At 39.0% G+C, this 17,081-nt stretch overlaps 2 protein-coding genes across 5 annotated transcripts in view; one reads left to right on the forward strand and one right to left on the reverse strand.

The window, feature by feature from the left end:
- The window catches only part of LOC126602265 (uncharacterized), a 91,064-nt gene that overhangs the window by 263 nt on the left and 73,720 nt on the right, over window positions 1–17,081 (reverse strand). The window contains exons 1-4 of one of the 3 annotated variants that reach the window (XR_007616055.1): window positions 3,100–3,237; window positions 2,473–2,532; window positions 1,644–1,713; window positions 904–1,502 (exon numbers count right to left, since the gene is read on the reverse strand). Coding sequence is in view for 1 of the 3 variants with exons in the window: in XM_050269095.1 (XP_050125052.1) it covers window positions 1,644–1,713 (70 nt within the window). In the remaining 2 variants the exon portion in view is untranslated. Of the gene's footprint in view, window positions 1–903; window positions 1,714–2,472; window positions 2,533–3,099; window positions 3,238–17,081 lie in introns of those variants that run through there. The other 2 variants (XR_007616054.1, XM_050269095.1) reach the window with 2 other exon arrangements.
- On the forward strand, window positions 10,906–16,562 carry LOC126602256 (receptor homology region, transmembrane domain- and RING domain-containing protein 2-like). Of its 2 annotated transcripts, XR_007616053.1 has the most exons (5): window positions 10,906–11,257; window positions 11,468–11,701; window positions 12,293–12,697; window positions 13,591–14,854; window positions 15,704–16,562. XR_007616053.1 is itself a non-coding variant. In XM_050269084.1 (4 exons), the coding sequence occupies exons 1-4, from the start codon at window positions 11,107–11,109 to the stop codon at window positions 14,166–14,168; spliced, it is 1,368 nt and encodes a 455-aa protein (XP_050125041.1). In that variant the 5' UTR covers window positions 10,906–11,106; the 3' UTR covers window positions 14,169–16,562. The 2 variants fall into 2 exon arrangements, 1 of the variants encoding a protein (XP_050125041.1); XM_050269084.1 differs by having other exon boundaries at window positions 13,591–16,562.

Genomic DNA, 17,081 nt, shown 5'->3' on the forward strand with positions numbered 1-17,081 from the left:
ATACAAATAGTACTTAATAAAAAAACTAATTACACAATGTAAAATGAACAAACGTAATGTACGAATTCCTAAAATATTCACAAAAAGAATTCAGAGAGGATCATGTTGGATTTGTAATTGCCAAATCCCACCGACTTGACAGTTCAAATTAAACTTGGAATTTAAAAGCAAGGAGAATGATAATTTAACAGGAAAATGCTACGTTTTTTTATCATATTTTTATACTATATTTGTATTATTTTTCTTATAATGATAAGTCTATAAGGTTCATAACTTGCATCAAGCAACGCTAGCAGCATCTCCGAAGCAAGCCTCTCAGGCTCAAGTAGTCGTGGCCCAGCAGGTTGCAGCACCCAATCCATTAGCCCCTACAAGTCGACCCGCACCTGAGCTAGCGCGCACCCGACTTGGCTCTACACATTCAAACTGGTCTCATAACCTGTTTAACCAAATCAGCTGCTGATTGTTGGACTTGTTTACCAAATCCGCGAACCAACAGTTGCACCAGGGTTTTTTCACCTCCTTTTTTGACAGATTTGACCCTGCCACAATGCACTCCTCATGAAATATCTTGAAGCAAGACAAGAGTTGATGATGGTATATCTTTCCAAAGGTGTCCCAGCAAGCAACCACTTAACCAGCCTCGAACGAGTGTTCAAGCAATGTGCACCCTCACCTTGGACGCATATTGAGGCCACAATCAGATTGCCATGTACGTGCCCGACAAGGAGAATACTGCGTTTGTCATTGAGCGAGACACATGCTACTATAAAGTCATGCCCTTCAATCTCAAGAAAGCAGGAGCGACTCACCAACGATTGGTAAACATGATGTTCAAGAAGTAGATCGAAAAAACCATGAATGTCTATGTTGATGACATCATGGTGAAAGGCAAGTAGCGGTCATAAAACATAAAAAACTTGGTGGAAACATTCAACATCCTCCTAGAGTACAAGATGAAGCTCAAACCCATCAAATAAACATTTGGAGTCTCATCAGGCAGATTCTTAAGGTGCTTTCTTATCTAACGAGGAAATCTCCAACTACTATGAAGAAGATCCAAAATATTGTACAAGTTCACTTATGCATAATTGGATCCTTTCCGGACCCATTTCATGTGGACTTTACAGACCATTTTATCCTAATCAATCACCATACAACACATGGTCGATAATTCTAATCATTTTATTTTTCTCTCTTTTACACCTAACTGAAGCACTAGCCCAAACTTTGTTTGTTTTGTGTAAGCCTACGTCTTCTCTCTCTCTTTCCACGCCACAATTCATTGAAGAAAAGATTCAGACCTTCAAGATTGCTGCAAATCTACAATTTTCCATCCTTCCACTAATTTTCAATTGCAATAAAATCCGGAAACTCTCTCGATTTTCCAAACCTTCAATATTGCTACTGACACGCCCCGACCCTGATATTCTCCGAATACCAGGATCGACACGTGCTGGCCGACACCCGGGGGTGACGAAAGCCATTAATTGATACAAAAGCTAAGAATAAGAAATAAATAAAGGTTAGAAATTTGAAATACAATGAATTAACAATTTAGGAACGTGTTCAGAGCATACAACTAAACCTAGTCACTAACAAGAATTAAGATAAGATTGAATGAACAAAGGAGTGGGTCCTACCCCGAGAGGACTCGAAGATGCTGCTGCGGAAGTGCCTTGACGTTGGGATTAGGTGCCTTGATTCTAAGTCCTGAATGGGGGCGCAAAACAAAGGTGAGTGGACCAAGTTTATATATAATAATAATAAAACAGTTATCAATGTACTAACCCCCAAAGTTTATATAATGAAAACTACTAGCATAATAAGTGATGGATTTAATAAAAATCCTAGCATGCCAAAATATCTCAAAAGCCATAACGCGGAAAACATCATATAAATCATCGCGTAAAACATCTCGTAGATCGTCTCGTAAACGCGGTGTGCTGCTAGTAAGATCACCGAATAAATATAACTCCCGGCCCAATGCCTGCACCTAAGTCTCTGCGCCCGTAGCCAGAGATAATACCACCCGGCCCAATGCCTCTTCATGTCCCTCAGCCCGTAGCTAGGGATTATTTATCCCGGCCTAAATGCCAACACTAGATCCTCGCCCCAGGCGGCATAGTGTCTACTAGGTACGCACAAAATGTTACGCCTTTCGTAAATACCACTTCATAGCGTAGGTTACCGATCATCATCTACACTATAAAGAGGGGTTCAAAATCATGTTCTAGCATCCTATCGTCATTTATCAGATAGTCTACCAGTTCATGGTTTTAATAGAAAATACGATATATTAAAATATAGCTCAATATAGGCTAATAAATAATTCCTCACCAAAACACGAGACGATAATCAATATATTAAATCATCAGGCTTCACATAAATCAAATCATAAATTCGTAGGCATGCTAATCATTTATGCAATTAAATTATCAAATCATGTAATTTTAGAAGGGGTCCACTCACGGTACTTAGTTGCCAAAAGCTGCGCCACTAGCAAAGACGAAAACGTCACAATAATTGCCCCTAAGCACATAAATAGTCCAATAAATAAAACTATATAATAGAAATTGAATTTGGGAAAAGGGACATTGCAAACGGATTCAGAACGTCGAATTACCCTAAAAAGGGTCCCGGACGAAAACCCGAAAAGTCAACTCTAAAGTCAATGTTGACCGGAGGTCAACGGTCAAATTAGGTCTAACGGGTTTTAGGCTTGAAATCCGGATTAGGGTTTAAGTTAAATAGGATTAGGATTTATTGGGTTTTGATTTTAGGGTTCTAAGGTTAAAAGGGTTTAGGGTGAAAATGGGTGGTTTGGGCTTAAGCCCAAACCCAAACAACTAACACACACACACACCTAATACACACATATAAAGCCTGGCCCTAAGGCCTCACAAAAGGGCTGGGCTCGGCAGGGAAGGCCCAAAGCCTTGGGTTTTGGTGGGTCGCCGGACCCAATGGGAGAGAAAGCCGGAAATCGGCCGGAAAACCACACTCACTTTAAACGGCCATAACTTTGTCAATACTTAACGAAATCAAGCGAGACAAAAACGAAAGTTGTAGCCCTTGAAGACACGAAGAGAATGGTACCTCACATGACGTCTAAATCGCCGTGGTTTGGCCGAAAAATTCCTCGAAAGCCGTCGGACTCGCCGGAAACTGGGTAAGATTCAAATGAGTATAACTTCTTCAATACTCAACGAAATTGAGTGAAACAAAAAGGAAAGTTGTAGTTCTCGACGAGACGAAGAGAATGATACCTTACACGTGTTAGAAAGTCAATGTAACTAGATAGGAATGTTTTATTTAATTGATTTGTAATTGATACTTTCTGTTATCGTATTCCTAGTTTCTAGGTCTTCTTGTTGTACAAGGAAAGGTATTGTATATATATTGAGCATTCTATCAATGAAAGATTTATTCTGGCTAAATACAGTTTTTACATGGTATCAGAGCAGGTTCCAAACCCTAGCTCTTTTCTCTGCCGAAACCACCAGAACCTTTTTTTTCGTTCGTTGTTCTCCTTCTCCATGGCTGACAGCGACAACACCATTATCAAGAAGGGCGACGGCGAGAGTTTTGCCGACCCTTATTTTCTTCATCCTTCAGATCATCCTGGTTTGATTTTAGTCTCCAAAAAATTGACTGGGGACAACTACAACACTTGGTGCCGAGCTATGGAGATTTCTTTAGGTGCCAAGAACAAAATTGGTTTTATTAACGGCAAGGTGAACATGCCATCTGAAACAAAGCAACCCGATGCTTACGCCGCATGGCAGAGGTGCAATAACATGTTACTTGCATGGATCATCAATTCCATTGAATCTGATATTTCAGATTCAATTCTTTACTTGAAGACAGCCTATGAAGTTTGGGAAGATCTTCGGGAAAGATTTTCTCAAAGCAATGCTCCACGAATTTTTCAGCTTCAAAGAGAGATTGCCTCTCTCACCCAAGGCCAACAATCTGTGGCTGTTTATTACACAAAATTGAAGAGTCTTTGGGATGAGTTAGCATCCTATAGTTCTTCGACAATCTGCACTTGTGGCGCACAACATGAAACCAATAGACTTATGCAGTTCCTCATGGGATTGAATGAGTCTTACAGTGCTATTCGTGGACAAATCCTATTGATGAATCCACTTCCCTCCTACCGACAAGCGTATTCCTCGATCATCCAAGAAGAAAAACAACGGGAGTTAGGCACTGGATCCCGCAGTCTAACTGAACCAGCAGCCATGGCGGTTCGCCATCAGCAGCAATCTTCCAAGAAGCAGCACCAACAGTCGCAGACCAGCAGCAACAGTCGACCTCCTCTTCACTGCTCTTACTGCGACGCTAAGTATCATACCGTTGAGACTTGTTGGCAGAAGAATGGTTATCCACCGGATCATCCCCGTCACAATCCCAACACGACACGCAACTCCAAACAAAATGGTGGTGGCAGCGGCTTCTCTCGTAGAAGTTCTTCTGCTCATCACGTTGCTTCTACTCCCACCATCAAGGATCTTCAAGCTGCTGTGCCCAACCTGTCCGAGAAGCAATATGCAGACATCTTTTCTGCCTTGACTTCCAAGAATGACAAATCACAAGCTGCGAATGAAGCACCACAAGCCCATGCCGCTCTCACTTCTCCACCACCCTCAGGTTTGTCTCCACTTGTTCCCGGTCGATGGATCATCGACAGCGGAGCAACGGATCACATCACTTGCTCATCTAGTTTATTGACAAATTCCATTAACAATACCTCTTTGCCGCCTGTCTCACTGCCTAGCGGAGAGAAGGCTTCTATTACTTCGATTGGCAATATTCAATTAAGTGATTTACTACAATTGAAAGATGTTCTATGCGTGCCTTCTTTCCAAGTTGATTTATTATCTGTTGGAAAAATTACAGATGGGTTACATTGTTCAGTGACTTTTTTTCCCTCTTGGTGCATTTTACAGGACCTGATTTCGAAGGTGACGATTGGTGTTGGTAAGCGACGGGGCAATCTCTATTACCTTGTGGCGTTGGCTTCTAATTCCTCTCTGCAAAACCGACCCTCCTGTCACCTCATTACCGTTTCTGCTGACCTTTGGCACCGCCGTCTGGGGCATCCTTCTCTTGGGCGTCTACAATATTTAGCAAATCAAACCTTAAATTTCCCTTTTGATTCAAGTCATCGTTGTCATGTTTTTCCGTTGGCGAAACAAACTCGCCAACCTTTTAGTCGTAGCTCCATTTCAACTTCTAGTTTTTTTGAACTTTTGCATTGTGACATTTGGGGTCCTCATAAAACTGCCTCCTTTACTGGTGCTCATTATTTCTTAACTATCGTTGATGATTTTTCTCGTTTCACCTGGGTTTTCTTAATGCGACACAAACATGAAACACAACCTACCCTCAAAACTTTTTTTGCTTATATTGAAACTCAATTTCACACCAAAATCAAACAAATTAGAGTCGATAATGGGGGTGAATTTTATTCCATGCGGGATTTCTTCTCTGACAATGGGATCATTTATCAACACTCTTGTGTTTACACACCACAACAAAATGGTGTTGTAGAACGCAAGCATCGCCACATCCTAGAAACCGCCCGAGCTTTGCGTTTTCAGTCTCATTTACCAGTTAAGTTTTGGGGGGAGTGTATTCTCACCGCCACTTATCTCATAAATCGTCTCCCTACACCATTACTTTCCAGAAAATCACCATTTGAGATACTATACAACAAACCACCTTCTTATTCCCATATGCGTGTTTTCGGTTGTCTTGCCTATGCCACGTCTGTCCATCCTTCCTCCAAGTTCTCTCCGAGGGCTCATCGATGTGTTTTTCTTGGTTATCCCCCAGGTCAAAAGGCTTATAAGCTTTATGATCTTGAGACACATAAAATTTTCACCAATCGGGATGTTATTTTTCTTGAAGACACATTTCCTTTTGATCCATCCAACACCGCTGCACCCTCCCCTCCCTTATCCGATTTACCTCATTCCACACCTTTACCCATCCCACTTGATCCCATCACCCTTGACCATTCCACCACTACTCCACTAGATATTGTCCCCCACACTTCCACACCGCTTGATCCATCCCCACCGCCGGACTCATCCTCACATCCTCCCACCTTTCACCCCCTCACGGACCCCCCCACGGACCCCACCCCTGACCTTCCTATTTCTACTCAACCCACCCGTTTTTCCACACGCCACAAGGAGCCCAATGTTCGTCTCCGTGACTACGTTTGCTCGCAGGTGATGCTGCCCCCACTCCAATCTTCGTCGCCTTCGTCATCCGGTTCCACCAAAGGTACTCGTTATCCTATTTGTAATTCTATTTCCTATCACAGATATTCACCATTGCATCTTTCTTTTGTTGCTCACATTAGTCGAAGTGTAGAACCTTCTTCTTTTGCAGAGGCTCTTCAAGACCCTCATTGGCGCGCAGCTATGGATTCAGAACTTGAGGCACTTTCTTCCAACAATACCTGGACTCTTACTCCGCTTCCTCCCGGCAAGCGTCCCATTGATTGTCGGTGGGTCTACAAAATCAAGCATAATGCTGATGGTTCTATCGAGCGTTACAAAGCTCGTTTAGTGGCCAAAGGATTCACTCAAGCCGAGGGGATTGATTATCATGACACTTTCTCTCCCACTGCAAAAATGATCACCGTTCGCTGTCTACTTGCTCTTGCCGCTGGTCAAGGGTGGTCTCTTCAACAATTTGATGTTCACAATGCCTTTCTTCATGGCGACCTTCAGGAAGAAATTTACATGTCCCCTCCTCCTGGTCTTCGGCGTCAGGGGGAGAACCTTGTATGCCGCCTCAACAAGTCCTTATATGGTCTCAAGCAAGCCTCTCGACAGTGGTTTGCAAAATTCACAGAAGCTATCCTTGCCGCTGGCTTTACTCAGTCCAAAGCAGATTATTCTCTCTTCACCCAAAAGAACGGTACATCCTTCACAGCTTTGTTGATTTACGTTGACGATATTATTATTACGGGCAACAATTTAGATACCATTAATGCTCTCAAACGGTTTCTTCATACTCGCTTTCGTATTAAGGATCTTGGCAATCTGAAATATTTTCTGGGTATTGAAGTTTCTCGTTCAAAAAGAGGACTATGTATTTCACAAAGAAAGTATGCCCTTGAAATAATCAAGGATTGCGGCCTTTTGGGTGCAAAACCAGTAGGATTTCCAATGGAGGAAAACAAACTTTCAGATAAAGGTGAATTACTCAAAGACCCATCTTTGTATCGAAGATTGGTAGGACGGTTGATTTATCTTACCGTTACTAGACCAGACATCACATACTCCGTGCATGTACTCAGCCGTTTTATGCATCAACCGCGTCAACCACATATGGATGCAGCACTTCGAATTGTGCGGTATTTGAAGTCTGCACCAGGTCAGGGCTTATATTTTCAGTCAGATAATAAGTTAACTTTGAGGGCCTTTTGTGATTCGGATTGGGCTGGTTGTCCGATAACTCGACGTTCTACGACTGGGTATTGTATATTCTTGGGGAATTCGTTGATTTCGTGGAGGACTAAGAGGCAGAAAACGGTCTCACTTTCTAGTGCTGAAGCCGAATATAGGGCTATGGCTGGAACATGTTGCGAGCTCATTTGGTTACGGTATTTGTTAACAGATTTGCATGTACCAATTTCAGGACCTGCCATTATGTCTTGTGATAACCAGGCAGCATTGCATATTGCTGCTAATCCTGTCTTTCATGAGAGAACACGCCACATAGAGATGGATTGCCATTTCGTTCGGGACAAGATTTTAGACGGCTCTATAGCTACTCGATATGTCAGTTCTTCTCAACAATTGGCAGACATATTTACAAAGGCCTTAGGCAAAGAAAAATTTTCATCCATGTTGCGCAAGTTGGGAGTTCTTGACATCCACTCTCCAACTTGAGGGGGAGTGTTAGAAAGTCAATGTAACTAGATAGGAATGTTTTATTTAATTGATTTGTAATTGATACTTTCTGTTATCGTATTCCTAGTTTCTAGGTCTTCTTGTTGTACAAGGAAAGGTATTGTATATATATTGAGCATTCTATCAATGAAAGATTTATTCTGGCTAAATACAGTTTTTACAACACGCCGGCCAACTCGCCGTGGTTTGGCCGGAAATGGCCTCGAAAGGGGCGGTGCTCGCCGGAGCTCGTGTACGGGGCTTCGTGGTTCAACTTTCAAGGTGCCAATACTATGGTTGAGTTCGTAGCAACAAGATAAAGACGATGGTGATGATTGTTGGTAAGAAACACTCTCGGAGGGTTTGAGATAGAGAGAGCCGAGAGAGTGAGGGAGAGAGAGTTGCAGGAAAGGGAAGAAGAAGAGGAAGAAAGAGAGAAGAGGGTTGAGAGAGATGAGGGCTCGGGGGACAAAAAAATCAGGGGGGTGGGCCCCTTGGGCTCACCAATTAAGACTAAAAATATTTTTAAAAAATGGGGTGGGGGTGTTTCAGCTACAAATCAAAAAATACAAATTTTCATCCTTTCACTAATTTTCATATGCAAAAATATGAAAAATGTTTAAATTTCAACTTTTAATTTCTTGTTGTCATTGTGTCTCGTGTTTAAGGCCCTTTGTTTTGTGTTTCTCTTTCAAAACTGTCGATGAGGGGCGACTACCGATAAGGGAACCGAGAAGAGTTTGGCAAAAGTGAGCGAGTAGTTAAGAAAATAAATAGCTTTAATCCTTACTGTCCGTTCTCTATTGAATAGTCAGGATGGTCCGTATGAAATGGGTCTGGATAGGATCTAACTCCCACTTACGCGTCTGTAATCATAAATCATGTCTTGTGAAGTAAGCCCCACTTCTTAAGTTACTAGAGTTAGAACTTCATACTTTATTTTTCAATTGTTTAGGAGGCTAAACGTCCAAAAGCCAAAAAGCGACATGATATGCCCAAAAACTCATTTTCAATCGAAGGTTGGCTTATAATTATATGGACCCTCCCATGCCGTTATTTGGCCAAATGGGCATCATGTTGGCCAAATATAGCCCTGCTTTTAGCCCTTTTTTTGAGGTTCAACTCTTCTGTTGTAATAATTAATTTAAATCCAACAACTAGATTTGAAAACATCCAAATGCAGTTTATTTAAATTAACTAATAAATTTAAAATATAAACTTAAAACTAATAAATTATTGAGGGGCTCTGTTTAGCTCTTTGGTTGGAGATGATATATGAGTATGACATGATAACGTTCATTTAAAAATAATATTTTACAGGGCTATAATTCTAGACATGGCTATATTTAGTCATTTCGGTTGAAGATGACCTCATGTTCACTTCGTTGAACTTTCCGTGTTTTATGCATGGAGGAGGATTATCTTCTACTAATATCTCTATTCCTTTCTCTTTCAATTTATTTGAATGTTTACGATTAAGTCACGTCAAAATTTTATATTGATTTATTCTTTTATAATGACAAAAAGACAAAAAGTAAAGTGTGAAAGGAGGAGAAGGAAGTAGACGAAAAGAGAAGGAGAAAGAATCCTACTCCTTTATGCATATCTCAAAAAGGGTTCCAAATCCAATAGGACAAAGGAGGAGGAACACTAATGCGGATGAGAATGAACAAGCTAGATAAAGCTTCTAATGAAGCTTCTGATTTTCCGCCTAATAATCCACATATTCATGATGATTCCAACTCAAAAAAAGCCAACAAAGAAGAAAATGGGTAAGGCCAATGTAGAGAATCCAATCCGCACGAAAATGGGTAAAGCCGACAATGAATCCAACGCCAAATGCTTGACGCGAGTGCGCGTGCGTAAATCCAATGTGGACTAATCCTATAAGTCGTTGACGATACAATCCACTGTATTTTTATTTATTATCGTTGAAAAAATAGGGTCTAAAAACATTTGAGATGTCCTGTTAGAAGACAATCATTTGTAATGTTTCATTTCGTTGTCATTGAGGATAATAATTTTTGCATGACACTTTTTTTTTTCTTCGATCGGGTTAAAATTTTCGGTAAAGTTTTTATCGAGACTTATTTATGCATCATATTCTTATATATATGTATTCTACTCAATTCTTAATGAATATCTTATTTTTTCAAAAAAAAAAAAAATATGTCCAATATTTTCTTATCAAAAAAATCAGACAAATACATAATCAGCATGACATTCAGGCAAGTTCTTTTATTATTCCGCAAAATCTCAAATAAGCTTCTTTGAGAGGTTATTCGTAAAATGAAGGGCAATTTAGAGCCTGTTTGGTACTTTATTTGAATCCAACTTTTTTAATCAAAAACAATTTTCAAGCTTTAGACCTTAAAAACTTGTTTGGTAGGACTATTTTAAAAAACTGAACTTAAGACTAACTAAAAAATATAGCCTATTATCTAAAAACAGAAAAAGTAAGATTTTAGAGTTTTTAAACTTAAACTCATTCCTTTATTTTCTCTCCCTCATTCCCTCACTCCAAATCTATCTCTCTTTTATTCTCTCTCACCCTTTTTTTTTTTTTTACCTTTTTCGTCTCTCCTTCAATCCGCTTTCTTAATTCTTCAGTTCTTTTTCTTGCTCATCTTGCTCTCTATCTCCTCCGATCCTCACTTCTTTCTCTTCCCTCCAATTATCTTTTACTTTATTTCCTCTTCTATCCTCTTTCTCTCTCAGACCCCTTCTTTTTGGATCTCTTTGTTCAGTTTAAGTTGTAAGATTTATAATTTTTAAATCGCAAACCAAACAAATTCTTGAGTCTCAAAGAAAATTGTTTTTAAGAAAAATTCTTAAAAAATATTTTGAGAAATTATAAAAAAATTTAAATAAGATACTAAACAAGCCCTTAGATATTTAACCAATTATTTTTGTTTTTTCTGGAAGCTAAAACAGCACTTATATTTTAAACTTATCACTAATCACATAATAATAATATAATAATATGGATTTGAAGGAACTGGAGTTCCTGTATGATTGAACTCCACTTTTAATTTTAAAGCATCAAAGTAGGTAGAAAATGGGGAATGCTTTGTGGATCAGGAGATGGATTTAATTAAATTATATTATCGTTTTTGCTCCTCTGTCTGTCCTTTTCCCCAACCAGTTGAGAGTTAAAACATCCGAATTGGTGCATTAGGGTTTTTGTATGGGGAGATTGATGAGCACTATGAATCTGGCGGTGGTTCTGGTGGCGGTGGCGGTGGTTTTGTTCGGCCGATTTTGCATCACCGACGCCAATGTGGTGCTGATCGGGAACAACGTTACTCTCTCTTTCGATGACTTGGAGGCTAGTTTCGGTGAGTTCCTTTTGCTTTTCTCTTCATGTTTTAAATTTCTGTTTGGTTGCTGGGAAAATTTCCGTTTGGTCGGTGAGAAATTGCGGGAAACAAGAGTAGCTGAAAGCGAGACCAAACTGATAATGATTCTATGTATCTGTGTGTTTGTTTGTTGTTTGACATGTTTATGTTTTTATTGATTTTGGTGGTGGACAATGATGATCATTCCAGCTCCGGCGGTTAAGGGTTCGGGGGAATGCGGAGTATTGTATATGGCAGAGCCTCCTGATGCGTGCTCGACATTGACTAATCAAGTCGAACAAGGCACGAATCGTAGCTCCCCTTTTGTTTTGATCGTGAGAGGAGGAGGGTGTAGTTTTGAGGATAAAGTTAGAAGAGCTCAAAAGGCAGGCTTCAAAGCTGCAATTATCTACGACAACGAAGTTAGCAGCGTCTTGGTTTCAAGTAATGACCTTTTCCGATAACTATTTTTCATGCCTAGCGTTTTGATTTGTCAAGTTCGATACTTTCCAGCAATTACTTACTGATCAATGAAAATTAACGGTGTTATTGGAGATGTAAACAATACACAAATCTGTCCATGCCTCCCAAATTGTCATAAGCTCCTAAATAAACCACTGTCTTGCTAGTTATAACTCAGCTTAGTTATATTTACTTTATCTATTCGAACTAGGTGCATGAAAACTAGAATTAGAAAGATGATAAACTATAGCAAAAAGTTTCACAAGAGGAAGATATTATAAAAAACTGTTTGAAGGTTGATTATTATGCTTGAACGATAGATTCAGACTTTGTTAATTACATATATGTATATTTTAATTTTCTATTCAATGCCCGAAAGGTTTACACCTCAATGCCTCAGGCATAGGCCTTGCCTTCATAAACATTGTGCACTGCTGCCCTCTTCTCTATTTTTATTTTTCTCTATACCCTTTTCTCCTCTCGAAGTAGTTTAAGTTTTAATTCTTTATTTTATTTGTAATTTCTTTTTGCCCTTTCTATAATCTGTAATTCCCTTTTGTGTGGAAACTACAGTGGCAGGAAATTCAGCTGGTATAAAAATATATGCTGTGTTCGTTTCGAAAGCTTCTGGTGAACTACTAAAAAAGTACGCTGGACTTACTAACATGGAGCTGTGGCTAATTGCGTGCTTTGAGAATTCAGCGTGGTCAATCATGGCAATCTCTTTCATTTCATTGCTTGCCATGTCTGCAGTGCTGGCTACTTGTTTTTTCGTTCGTAGGCATCGAATAAGACGAGAAAGGCCTCAAGCTTCTCGTGTTCGAGAATTTCATGGGATGAGCAAGCGCTTAGTAAAAGCAATGCCAAGTTTGATATTTACCGCAGTTTTAGAGGACAACTGTACATCAAGAACATGTGCTATATGTCTTGAGGACTATAGTGTTGGAGAAAAACTCAGGATTCTGCCATGTCGTCATAGTAAGTTTCTTTTTGTTCTGCCATGTGAAAAATATTGTTCCTTGCAGAGCATTTTTTTGTTTGATTGATTGCCGGGTGTTTCGTGCGTTAGCATTTTGAATGCATCTATGATATCTACTCTACTAAGTCATGCTAAAGTTTATTCGTTGGTCACATATGATGGCTCAGTTAGTATAAACAAAGAATTGGTTGCTCATTGTTTCCCATTATCAGTATTCAGGAGTTGCGCTACTTTTTGGATTTCAACTGGGCTTGACCTAGTGGGTTGGGTGCCACAAGTTGCATTATTTTTTGGGACTTTAAAGTCACTTGGCTGTGTAAATAAAGCATATAGGATCTCATGACTTTATTTAGTAGAGGAAAAAAGAGCTTATTTAATGCGTTCTTACAAGGCTTGAAATCCTGATAGAATTTTTGGGCAAATATCTGTTCTTGTTTGAAGTACTGAATAGTGGTCCACTAGGAGAGACCAACTTAGAACGATGGAAGAATCATATAAAACGTCTCATTTGTTTGATGTTTACTTCATGGTATGGCAGTATAATTCCTATCCTGCAAAGTACAAACTCTTGGTAATGCTTTTGTAATGGCAATGTATATATTTGTGTATGCTGAAAATTCGGATACCTTTCCAGTAATTCTAGAATGTTGTTAGTGGTTAAATTTTGAATGGTGATAAAATGTGAAGTAGTTTTTGAGGAAAAATTAAAACATCTCCCAATTTGATAGCCTGCTATGATATTAATCTAGCCTAATGAAATTTGTTCAATGTCAATAGAACTAGCATACAGAATGTAGAATCTTGAACAACTTTTCTCTTCAGCTATATATTTACTTAAGTAATTATTTAGTAGTATGCATATCTCACTAAATTTTTTCCTGGGTTTTGACAGAATTTCATGCTTTCTGTGTGGATTCCTGGCTTACTTCATGGAGAACCTTTTGTCCAGTTTGCAAGCGTGATGCAAGAGCTAACACAGGTGATCTACCCGCCTCAGAATCCACACCATTGCTTTCATCCAGTCCATCCTCTGTGGCATCTTCTGTACTTTCATCTATGAGATCATCAATAGCATCATCTTCAGCAATACAGATAGGACCAGCATTGTCACGGAACCCTTCACTTTCTCATTCTCACTCTTATGCTAGCACAAGTCACATTCAGCAGTCTCTTAGGTCCTCCTATCGCCAGTCCCCTTCTATTAGTGCAAGCAGAAGTTCAATGGACCTCCGAAATGTCTCGTCCCAAAGGTCTCATGCTTCCTATTTTGTATCACCCAATTCCTTTGGTTACCCATCTTTATTACCCCCGAATTCAAGATACATATCTGTTGGACACTTTCCAAGCCCTAGCAATGCATCACCAAGCTACATCAGTTCTTCCAGTCATCGACAGCATCCACTACATTGTAGTGAATCAGCTGCAACGTTTTCTCCTTTTTCTTCTGCTCAATCTCTTCCTGAGTGCTGATCAAGATTTACAAAATAGCTTGAGGGGAAGGTGAACCAAGATGTTTTGCTCCACTCTGACCTCACCTTGTTGTAGTATCCTGAATGGGGTTATATGTTGTGAATGCTTGCTATATGCCAGAATTCACACCTGAAATGTTTCTCGTTACCACCTCACATGTATATTAAATCTTTACCTTATCTATACTCTATAGTTATAATTTACAAGATATGTTTATGGTACATAGTCATAAATTAGATGTTTATCAAACAGTCACAAAGTCAAAGAGTGAGTTGTGGTGTGCTGTGTTAGATCTTGTTAACATCGCATTCGATATTCGGCAGTTGTGAATATAATTTGGCGTTTGAGACTTTTCTTTACAGAACATTATTTTTAAAATTTTGATAATCCAATTGTTTGGTAAAGTTTTAAAAAGCTGCTTTAAAACAAAACACTGGGGTTCTATGGCAGCAGTTTTGAAAAGATTCTGGAAGGTTGCCTCTAAAAGCTAGTTTGTAAATAAGTGACAGCCCCTATCGCTCCAATTATGTTAGTCTTTTTCTTTTTTGGGTTTGGTGTAGCTTTCACTAGTTGGCAGTCGAGTCTTCTCCTTTATCTTCAAATTTGCAGCTGCAGATATCTAAAGCTCTCAACTGAGAAATATATTGCTAACAGCGACGATCAACTCATCAAGTTATTACTCATCTGTAAGTTTATTGATCTCCTTATCGTTTTTTATTTTCGGATTTGGAAGCTCTCAATTTTTCTCAGGTTAGGGCTTTGTCTTTGCTATGAGAATAGGGGTTTTGTCTTCATTGTGAGATAGGGGCTTTGTCTGCTCCGCGATTAGATACATTACTTTTTCCTCTTTAATAATTGATTTAAATTTCATTTACGTATTTCATTTCAGTTTCTATCATTTAGATCATGTTTGCCATCTACTTGAAAAAAACTGTACTTTTGGGGTCCATGAAGCACTGGAACCTTTGTGGGTCTGTGAAGGACTGAACCTTTGCGGCTTTGCCTGAATTGCTTTTGGGATATGTGAATACAGCATCTCTTCCTGTGCGATTCACATGTTCCAGTTGCCGAGTTTTGGTTGAGTTTTTGGAATTGATTTTATTGATAAGCCTCTGCCAAAGTTTTTATTGCTGTGAATGTAGATGGTGCACATCCACATGTTTCAATTAGTCTTTCTGTATATAGGATTTTCGTTATTGATTATGCGAGTACAAACCATATCTTATGCAATAATTTTGTAGTCGATTCTGAACAATTAGTTATTCTTGTTATAGTTTTGAAAATGATGTAGGAAAAGTGCGGCTTTACTGAGTACTATCATAAAAGTCTATTATGCTAATAATCGTAACTCAAAAGTGGTTTGAGAATTTGTGTTTTTCTCTCTAAAGATGTGCTAAGCTTGCTCCAGTACCTTTTCCTTTTTCTCTTCTAAAAACTGCATAACACCGATACACTATACAGTCACAGAGTACATTTATATGTGGATTGATTAATTTGCATGGGACTATGACATTTTGTTTCTGTTTCGTTCTGAGGCTAAGCTTTATATGTAAAGCATAGACACTGATGGAAAAGGAATAACAATGTGGGAAATGGATCAAAAGTTACGGCTCTATGGAATGGTCATAATGTAGCTATGACGCGTATCAAGGAGGTGGTGGCATGTGAGATCGCCGTGGCACATATGTTAAGAAAAAGGGCTTGGAAAATTCAAGGACCAACTGCCCTAAGAAGACAGAAAAGAATCCCAAATTGATCAGAAATCTCAAATATGGATACTTTGGCTCTTTACAAAATTCCAGGCTTGGTTAAGTTGCTAAAGTCCATAAAATTCGTTCTAGTGGAAGAAGGCTGAACAAGATCTCTGATGCTCATAACGAGATCATTTTACAGGTTCTCTCTTTCTCTTTCTCCACCAACGGCACTATTTGTACCTCCAGGCCAGTGGCAGTAGACGTAGTGGCATCCTATGAAAATCGTCCTTCGCTGGGAATGGGTTCAATTTGGAAGGCTGTGATGAACGTGAGTTTATCGTGGATTTGGACCCTAGTTCGGTGTGAAGAAAACAGTTGCCTTCCAATGATGTCGCAGTGAGGCAGGAGGACCAAGCGATGGGCTTATCTAATGAGGATCGCCCTCCCAAAAGATTGAGGTCCGATTCGAGTACTGAAATGAGCACAGGTGAGCATCTGAAAGGGTTGTGTGTAATATTGCATTTGTATTTCAAAATTACAGAGCTGCTGCTGGGAAACTGATACAATAATCCTCATCTTGGTTTCCCATCAAGTAGCGTTTCTGATGGTATTTACTATGTCTATATATGTCCCTCCAACAACATTTGTAACTGAACATTTTGCAGCTGATAAATGAAATGTTGCTAACAATATTTTGTTATTTTTTTTTTTACACAACAATATTGGGGGGAAGGGGATTTTGTTAAGCTTCATAATCGGCCGGCAATAACTTGGTAGCTTTATCTATCAAAACTCAGCCTTTATTTAAAAGTTATTTGTTCAGAGTATTAAGTTTATTTTTCTTTAAATATTTAGTCCTCCATTAAATTAAGGGAAGTTTAACGAAAAGCTTCTTGTAGGTACTGTTCACTTTAATGAAAAACCACAATTTTACACTAAAATGTCAATTATGAGACTATTTATTTTATCTTTTATTTTGTCTTATCGTTAAAATTCAAAGTTTTTAAATCATTTTCATTAGTTTTCTTTTAAATTAATGAGTTTCCGCACATGTTAAAGGGTCTTACCGTGTCATTATTTTAGAATTATCTATTCAATCAAATCAATTCGACTGAAGGCACAAATTAACACAAATCAAATACTGGTGTAATATGAGAAATAGAAAACTCGTGTCCATTCTAAAAATTATCCCAAACTTAAAGAGTGTAAAATGTTTTAG

This window comes from Malus sylvestris, chromosome 15 (genome assembly GCF_916048215.2).
Source record: "Malus sylvestris chromosome 15, drMalSylv7.2, whole genome shotgun sequence".
NCBI lineage: Eukaryota > Viridiplantae > Streptophyta > Magnoliopsida > Rosales > Rosaceae > Malus > Malus sylvestris.

Coding starts and splice junctions, on each gene's coding strand:
- LOC126602256 (XM_050269084.1), top strand. CDS start 11,107: ATGGGGAGATTGATGAGCACTATGAATCTGGCGGTGGTTCTGGTGGCG. Junction 11,702..12,292: donor TAGCAGCGTCTTGGTTTCAA/GTAATGACCTTT, acceptor TGGAAACTACAG/TGGCAGGAAATTCAGCTGGT. Junction 12,698..13,590: donor GATTCTGCCATGTCGTCATA/GTAAGTTTCTTT, acceptor GGGTTTTGACAG/AATTTCATGCTTTCTGTGTG.